The following is an 8,764-nucleotide window of genomic DNA, read 5'->3' on the forward strand; positions in this document are numbered from 1 at the left end:
GAAGGTAGGGTTTCCGCCTCCTGTCAGTGGCGCAGCCGATCTGCCACGTCTCCTGTGGCCTTAGGGCCATGGGTGCGTGCTGGATCCTGGCCCTTGCCTGTAGGAGGGTTCCGTTTTTAGGTGCTTTTTCAAGTTTTGTTAGGGTAGACAGCGAGGGCTTCTTGAAGATGGAATAAGGTTCTCCCTGCCTAGCCCCCGTCTCGGTGGTGCGTCTAGTATCGTCGGAGGGCGTGTGAAGGTGTGTCTCCGGCGGACCTTGCAGGATTTGGTTGGTGGTTGTCTATGGTGGATCTGCACGGATCCGTTCTTTGTTCGTCTTTGTTCTAGTGTCCTTAGGTTGGATCCTTCCGATCTAAGCTTCTCTTCCTCAGCGGCGGTGGTTGTTCTGTCGGTCCTATGGGCCTTAACGCGACTACTCCCCGACTGTCTACTACAACAAGTTGTGTCCGGCTTTGGCAAGGGAGGAGTGATGAAGGTGGTGCGCCTTCAGCTTGCTTCAGTGCTTGTAGTCGTCACTAGGTGGTCTATAAATCTGAATGTTTTATTATTTTTAATGTTCGTTGTACTCACATGATTGAAAATGAATAGATTGGAAGGTTCTCGAAAAAAAATAATGGGACGGCTATATTACAGTCTAAATTAGTGGGATGATCTTAATTTATTTATATCCAATAATATAGTGAAAAATAAAATCTCTTCACGATATATAAGATATTTTCTTAACACCGGTGGTTCTGGATCCAGCGTACAAGCCATCGAAAGAGACGGCGGCAATAGTGCGACGAGGACAACTCGTTCATTATGCCACCAGCCCAACACAGAGCTTGATTAGCTATCAACACCACCACGCTTAGCCATCACAGCGGGACGCCATTCTCAGCGTGAGTCCGTGACACCGTCGCACGCACACAACAAGGTCAGCCATGGACAAGAAGAGGGTGGCCATCGTCGGCGCCGGCCTGAGTGGCCTGGCGGCGTGCAAGCACCTGCTGGAGCGCGGCTGCCGGCCGACCGTCTTCGAGGCGGACACCGTCCTTGGCCGCGTGTGGGCGCACGCACCAGAGTGCACCAGGCTCCAGACGCCACGGCCCATGTTCCAGTACTCCGACTTCCCGTGGCCGGAGTCTGTCACGGAGGTGTTCCCGGACCACCGCCAGGTCGCCGACTACCTCGACGCCTACGCACGCCACTTCGGCGTGCTCGACTGCATCAGGTTCGGCCGCAGGGTGGTCGGGATGGAGTATGTGGGCGTCGGCGAGGAGGAGGTGGCGGCGTGGGAGGACTGGGCTGGGTGCGGCGAGGCGTTTGGTTCCGGCGACGGCGAGTGGCAGCTCACGGTGGCCGACGTCGACGGTCTCATGGAGGTAAGGGCCCAACCAGTTTGCACATACTTCCAAGGTACGTATATACTGTGTGTGCCCCTGCTTACACGGCACCATTGGTGCGCTCAGAACAGCACACTGCACTGTCGGATGTCGGTGATATTGATCCGTTTGCCTTTATTTGATGATGATAATATGCTGCACCTACTAATTTGATTTCTCGGCACATGAACGTCACACTCACACATGGAGGTGCCACCTACTCCCCAAAAAATGGCATGTGACCACTGGATGTGAATAAATCAACATCTACTTTTCTGATCTTCTGACTTCAAGTGATACTCCATGTACTCCCTCCGTCCGGAAATACTTGTCATCAAAATGAATTAAAATGGATGTATCTATAACTAAAATACATCTAGATAATCCATTTCAATGACAAGTATTTCCGGGCGGAGGGAGTACTAGTAACCTCTCATCTTTGAAGTTCTAGATTGAAGCTTGGATGGCCACTAGCCTTCAGAATCTCAGGGAAAAAACTAGGAGCAGGAGTCAAAGATTTTTGTTTACTAGTTAATATAGGGCAACAGCCCTACAGTCCTGTATTCTAGATTTTTTTTCCAGGCTTGTTTAAATTCGCTCCCACCGGTAGTCGAACCCAGGATTTGGGGTGCTACTGAGGTCACTGCAACCACGAATTCCTAGCTAGTAAAGGAATAATAGCAAAGTACGGTTCCATGAATTATTACTGTACCAACACTCCTCTACCATCAACACATAACCGACATCTCAAAAAAAATCACCCGGCACCGATCATATGCATGCTTGCACATTGAGAGAAATGAGTTAGCGAGGACCACCTATTTAGTTATGTAGGATGTCCAGCTTTTACAATCGAACAACACGACAAACACCCAGATACAATCGATGGTAATCCTACGATCAGACTATACCCTGGAAGCGAAGAAGGAGTCAACTAAACTATCAGACCATGTTTTTATTGTACACATGCAACATAACTTTAGAAGTGCGAAAATTTTACTCTCCAAGATGTTTCTACATAGGTACCATAACATCAGTATTTCTAAGAAAACACACTACACCAAGAAAATTAAAATCAGGGAATATATGTGCACCATTTTCCAAATGTAATGCGTATAGATTGGCTAAGGGACAAGCAATTTTAATACTCCCTTCAATCCTTGTTACTTGTCGCTCAAAGGGATGTATCTAGCAGTATTTTAGTGCTAGATACATCCATTTGAGCGACAAGTAATATGGATTGGAGAGAGTAGTATTTTGTTAACTCGGAGTATATTTTTCTAGACTTAACCTTCCAGGTAAATGAAACAATGTTCATAAATCAAATTGTCTGTGCAATTCTATTTGCCTTCTTTTCAGGTACACAAGGCAGACTTTGTGATCCTTTGTATTGGGAGGTTCAGTGGTGTGCCCAACATACCTACATTTCCAGTTGGCAAAGGCCCAGAAGTGTTTGACGGGAAAGTGATCCACTCCATGGAGTACTCGAAAATGGGAGGCAAAAATGCTAGAGATATGATCAAGGACAAGCATGTGACTGTTATTGGCTACCTGAGATCAGCAGTAGACATTGCAAATGAGTGTGCCAACGTCAATGGTATGTAGACGATGCCACTTTCTTACAATATGATTATCTCCTTTCCTCTGGCATGAAGGTTGATATATCAAACTTAATTAGTGTTAAACCTAAGTGTTACAATATGTAGACGATTTCTGCTTTATTAAATGTGTCATTGTCTACCTTGGTTATAAAGTCTTGGGTTACATAGTTGCCTCAATAAAACAAAAATAGAAATGCTATGATTTTATTACTAATTGTTTATTTATTTTTTAGGTACCGAAAAACCATGCACGATGGTAGTACGAACAAAGAGTTGGAATATACCAGACTACTATGCTTGGGGCGTCCACATTTCAAATTTCTATCTCACCCGTTTTGCCGAACTACTTATTCACAAGCCTGGTGAAGGATTTCTCCTCAACATGTGGGCTACTGTCTTGACTCCACTGGTAGGGCTACATGTTATAATTTTTGTATTAAATTCTAATTGAACTTGTTTAAATGGTTTTGTTTTAGATTAAACCGATACATGCATGTGTTTTCCTTGTTTGTGTTGAGTAGAGGTTGATTTTTTCGAAGTTTGTTGAGAGCTACCACTCAATTGCAATGAGGAAGCATGACATGGTGCCTGACCATAGCTTTTTTGAGGGATTAGTGGCATGTGTAGCTGCCATTGCACCAAAGGATCATTACAAGAATCTGGAGGAAGGTAGCATCGTTCTTAAGAAGTCAAAAACATTCAGCTTTTGTGAAGAAGGTGTGCATTTTGAAGGTGAATGTACTCCAGTAAAGAGTGACATTGTTATCTTCGGAACCGGATTCAACGGTGATCAAAAGATCAAGGACATGTTCACATCAGAATACTTTCGGAGCATAGTCGTTGGCTCAACATCAACGACCGTGCCACTTTATAGGTAATCACCTCACTATATATGCACAATATTTATGTAGTTTGAACGTCTTGATTTTCAAGAGTACACTAATCCCTTATTTTAGGGAGTGCATCCATCCAAAGATTCCACAGCTCGCGGTCATCGGCTATTCCGAGAGCTTGACAAATATCTATACAACAGAGCTTATGTCCAAGTGGATATCACATTTTATGGATGGTGGTTTCAGATTGCCAAGTGTCAGAGAAATGCAGAGGGATGTCCTTGAATGGGAGAAGTTCATGAAGTGCTACTCTCGAGACTATTTCCGTAGGTCATGTGTTGGAATTGTTCATATATGGTACAATGATCAACTATGCCAGGACATGGGATGCAACCCAAGAAGGAAGAAGGGTTTTTTCTCTGAATTATTTGAGCCTTATGGTCCTTGTGATTATGTTAATCTTCACCCCAAGTAATAGTAGATCACATGTTTGCACACAATAAGTTTTCTACCAGATCCCTCATGTACACACATGTATAAGTTGTCTACCAGATCCCTCGTTGTTTACATACTTGCATGGTTACTTGTTATAATATTGTATGGTATTGTGCCAGGACATGTTCCTAGACATTAATTGTAGTCAGGTTAGTGGTTTGTTTGGTCCACTAATCTAGTGTAGTAATATCCAATGTCAAGGAAGAAATGAAACCATAGGCACAATTATACCATATAGTCATGCCTCTTAGAAATCCCTTATTGAAAGTATACTATATATGTAGAATTATATATAATGTTAGCTTATATTTTCTATTACTAATCCCTAGCTAATTGCACGTACGTATCTGCGAAACAGTAATAACAATACATATGTAAGATTTGAGTGACTGGAAATTTACTCACCTCAAAAAGATACAAAAGTATATAAACAAAGACTATGTCATCGTTTGAAATAGTGTTAGTCTCTTTATCCTTTGGTGGGATATATACTTACATTATCTTTTAGCAAAGACCACACACAACAATTCAAACTTGACTAGTGAAATAGAATAACAAAATTGTGATAGACTATAACCTCATGACATATTGCCTTATATATCCCAAATTTCACTAAGATGGTCAAATGTGGGTCCTCCGTACACATCCATCGTGGGTACCATCCGGTCGCGAATGAAGTCCAGCCGCACATAGAGGAAAGCCCACACTACCCTCCTGACACCGCCCAAGACTGTCGGACCAAGCCTAGCAGGCACCATCGCTGACGGAAGAGCGCCGCCAAAACCACGCCACCACCTCCACCGGCCAGGCCCACTATGGCAGAGGCGGCCACCCGCAGCCCACGCCGCCTGGAGAGAACCCGTCGCCACCACCTCGGGTGTGGAAAAACACTGCACTGCATGTCACATCACCACCGCACCTACACGCCAATGATGTCTACTATGCAATTTTATTCTTGTAGACACATGTTGGACCTCCAAGCATAGAGTTTTATAGGACAGTATCCCTCAAGCGGTTGACCTAAGGTTTATCAATCCATAGAAGGTGTAGGATGAAGATGGTCTCTCTCAAACAACCCTGCAACCAAATAATAAAAAGTCTCTTGTGTCCCCAACACACCAAATACAATGGAAAATTGTATAGGTGCACTAGTTTGGCGAAGAGATGGTGATACGAGTGTAATATTGATAGTAGATATTGATTTTTGTAGTGCGAACAATAAAAAACAGCAAGGTAGCAAGTAACAAAAGTGAGCACAAACGGTATTGCAATGATGGAAAACAAGGCCTAGGGTCCGTACTTTCGCTAGTGCAATCTCTCAATAGTGCTAATATAATTGGATCACATAACCACCCCTCTAAGTGCGCTGAAGAATCACTCCAAAGTTCCTATCTAGCGGAGAACATAGGAAGAAATTGTTGGTGGGGTACGAAACCACCTCAAAGTTATTCTTTCCGTTCGATCTATTCAAGAGTTCGTACTAAAATAACACAAAGCTATTTTTTTCGTTCGATCTATCCCAGAGTTCGTACTAGAATAACACAAGGTTATCTTTTCCGATCAATCTTTCAAGAGTTCGTACTAAGATAACACAAAGTTATCCTTCCCGGTCGATCTATCAAGAGTTCGTACTAAGATAACACCAAAACATATTCAGATTTGTAATACTCAATCCAACACAAAGAACCTCTAAGAGTGCCGCAAGATTTCTACCGGAGAAACAAAGACAAGAACGTGCATCAACCCCTATGCATAGATTACCCCAATGTCACTGCGAGAATCCGCGAGTTGAGTGCCAAAACATATATCAAGTGAATCAATACGATACCCCATTGTCACCACGAGTATTCAATTGCAAGACATATATCAAGTGTTCTCAAATCCATAAAAATATTCAATCCAAAGAGATCCCAAAGGGGAACTCAATTCATCACAATATAGAGAGGGGAAAACACCATATGATCCGACTATATTAACAAAGCCCGTGATACATCAAGATTGTGCATCTCAAGAACATGAGAGAGAGAGAGAGAGGTTAAACACATAGCTACTGGTACAAACCCTCAGCCCTGAGGGTGACTACTCCCTCCTCATCGTGGTGGCCGCCAGGATGATGAAGATGGCCACCGGAGATGATTCCCCCCTCCGTCAGGGTTCCAGAACAGGGTCTAGATTGGATCTTGTGGATACAGAGGCCTTGCGGCGGCGGAACTTCTGATCTAGGGTAACCCCGAAGAGTTTCAGAATATTTGGGAATTTATAGTGCAAAGAGGGGTTGTGCCCACCTCGGTGGCCTCCTGCACCCCCTCTTTGCACTATAAATTCCAAAATATTCTGAGCCCTGGTGGGTTGTGCCCCCCTCGGGGCACCCCCCAGGTGCAGCTTCAACCCATTGGGTGTCTTCTGACCCATAAAAAATCTCTAAAAATTTCGCGGTGTTTGGACTCCGTTTGATATTGATTTCCTGTGATGTAAAAAACAAGCAAAAAACAGCAACTGGCACTAGGCACTTGGTCAATAGGTTAGTCCCAAAAATGATATAAAGTTGTCATAAAATGATTGTAAAACACCCAAGAATGATAAAATAACAACATGAATACTTCATAAATTATAGATACGTTGGAGACGTATCAGCAAACCACGTTGTGGTACCTAGGGCCAATGCCATGCCTTGGCCCGGGGCCGTCGGGCCGCACCGACCCCACACACAAAGGGACGAAGAGGCCCCGCCACCGTCGGGCTTCGCTCGACCGCACCTTCTGGTGGAAGCAAGGGAGGAGGATGAGAAGCCCAGCAGTGATGATGTAGGGTTAGCTCCCAGTCACTATGATGGGTAACGTAGGAGGGGCGGTTCTGGTTAATGTTGCGGCATAGACTGCCGGTCAATCAACGCATGTTTTCCCCTTGATTTAAAATGACACTCCCCAATCCCCTTGATTCAAAATGACACTTCCCAATCCCCTTGATTAAAAATGACACTTCCCAAAGCCAAATCTTTGATTGGATATTTTTCAAAAGATGGCATGTATGCCCAATCATGCATCAATGGCAGCTATATTAAAGTTCAAGGACACAAGATAGGTAAGAAGTAATAAGAGGGCGTGAGATAATGGAAGAGGTCACTGTCCCAGCCTCTCCAGCAGCTCTATAAACTACAGAGTGTGCTAGTATGTGAAAACCTAGAGAGAGCAGCAAGGTAGTACATTTCTAGTGATGCATAGTTTCAAATTAAACCAAGCTTTATGAGATATATGGATAGGTCATATTCGCTTTACATGCTAGCAATGGAAACACCTCAAATTTTAAAGAATACACCAACAGGGGAGGAACCCCGTGACATTGTTTGAAGAGAGAATGTGAGACACATAATTCGACCTAAGAGAGATCGAACTCAGGTCGTCTGGGCGAAACCACATCGCCTCCACCACTGGGCTATGAGCCCGTCCACGGAAGACCTTAAATTTTGCATGCAAGAATAGGGATGCCTTAATTTTTTATCTCCATCATATATGTTAGCAAGCTAGCTAGGCTTGGGAGGCAATAGGGAACTAAGGCATGCAATCATAGGCTGCTTGTCCGGTTCTGGGCATTCAACCACGCAAGGTCTTTCAACACGATTGAAATCTCAATGCCGTGGTTAATTATTGTCACTCAAAAAGTCTCATCTTTGGAAGTAAAGTGTAGACATCAAGACCTAGAAAGAGCACCATATAGAAAAATACGGTGCGCAGGCGTTGCGAGGACCCCTGCCATTGGCAGTTCAAGGATGGGGATGCATGGCGTATTGACATATTTTCTCTTAGTCGGCGGATGCGGGGAAGAGAAGCTGGACATCATGCTCCTCCCCTTGCTCGACGGGGTTGGAATGAACGAAAAATTTGATAGCCCCAACACCTGGCTGCTGCAGCCCATCTGTCCTGCTCACCATGTCCTTGTCATCCGGTCATCCGGCGCCCAGCTTGAAGATTAGGGTCCATGCTTGTATGTGATCCGTTCCTTTAGAATCTGATCCAGCTTTGTGGGTTTGGATCTGGATAGCCCATTAATTTTAAGCTTTGGGTAGGAAGATACAAATATTGATGCGAAATTGGTTACTCCTAGTACACTTCGTCTTTAATTCTTTTTGCAGGAGATTCTACACAGGTGTAGTTCTGTCTGATGCAAGTGCATAAACAATCTTCTTGCCATGAAAAAACCGCACTCCCAGATGTAAACTTTGAATGGCTCATAGTGTTGTGATGGTGCCATCTGAAAATCAATCTAAAAATGAACAATGTTACTTGTATGAGAAAATAGATTGTGGTTCTTGTATTTATGTAATCATTATGTCATCGTAGTCTTTAACAATCATGATTTGTTTTCCAATATCTATTAGGAATTTTGAAGTATTGAATTCTTATTAAAAAAACAACGTGCCGTTTGGAACAAAGGAATGGCTTACCAAGATTCCTATGGAATGAGGCAATTCCAA

General features: G+C 43.8%; 1 protein-coding gene across 2 annotated transcripts; it reads left to right on the forward strand.

Moving 5' to 3' along the window:
* The first annotated feature begins 843 nt into the window (after window positions 1-843).
* Window positions 844-4,416, forward strand: LOC119362129 (probable flavin-containing monooxygenase 1). 2 transcript variants are annotated; one of them, XM_037627328.1, is made up of 5 exons: window positions 844-1,364; window positions 2,724-2,961; window positions 3,199-3,374; window positions 3,487-3,839; window positions 3,922-4,416. In XM_037627328.1, exons 1-5 carry the CDS (start codon window positions 924-926, stop codon window positions 4,271-4,273), a joined length of 1,560 nt encoding a protein of 519 aa, XP_037483225.1. In that variant the 5' UTR covers window positions 844-923; the 3' UTR covers window positions 4,274-4,416. The 2 variants fall into 2 exon arrangements, with proteins under 2 accessions (XP_037483225.1, XP_037483226.1); XM_037627329.1 differs by lacking the exon at window positions 3,922-4,416 and having other exon boundaries at window positions 3,581-3,715.
* The last annotated feature ends 4,348 nt before the right edge of the window (window positions 4,417-8,764 follow it).

Source organism: Triticum dicoccoides, chromosome 2B (assembly GCF_002162155.2).
Source record: "Triticum dicoccoides isolate Atlit2015 ecotype Zavitan chromosome 2B, WEW_v2.0, whole genome shotgun sequence".
Classification (NCBI taxonomy): Eukaryota; Viridiplantae; Streptophyta; class Magnoliopsida; order Poales; family Poaceae; genus Triticum; species Triticum dicoccoides.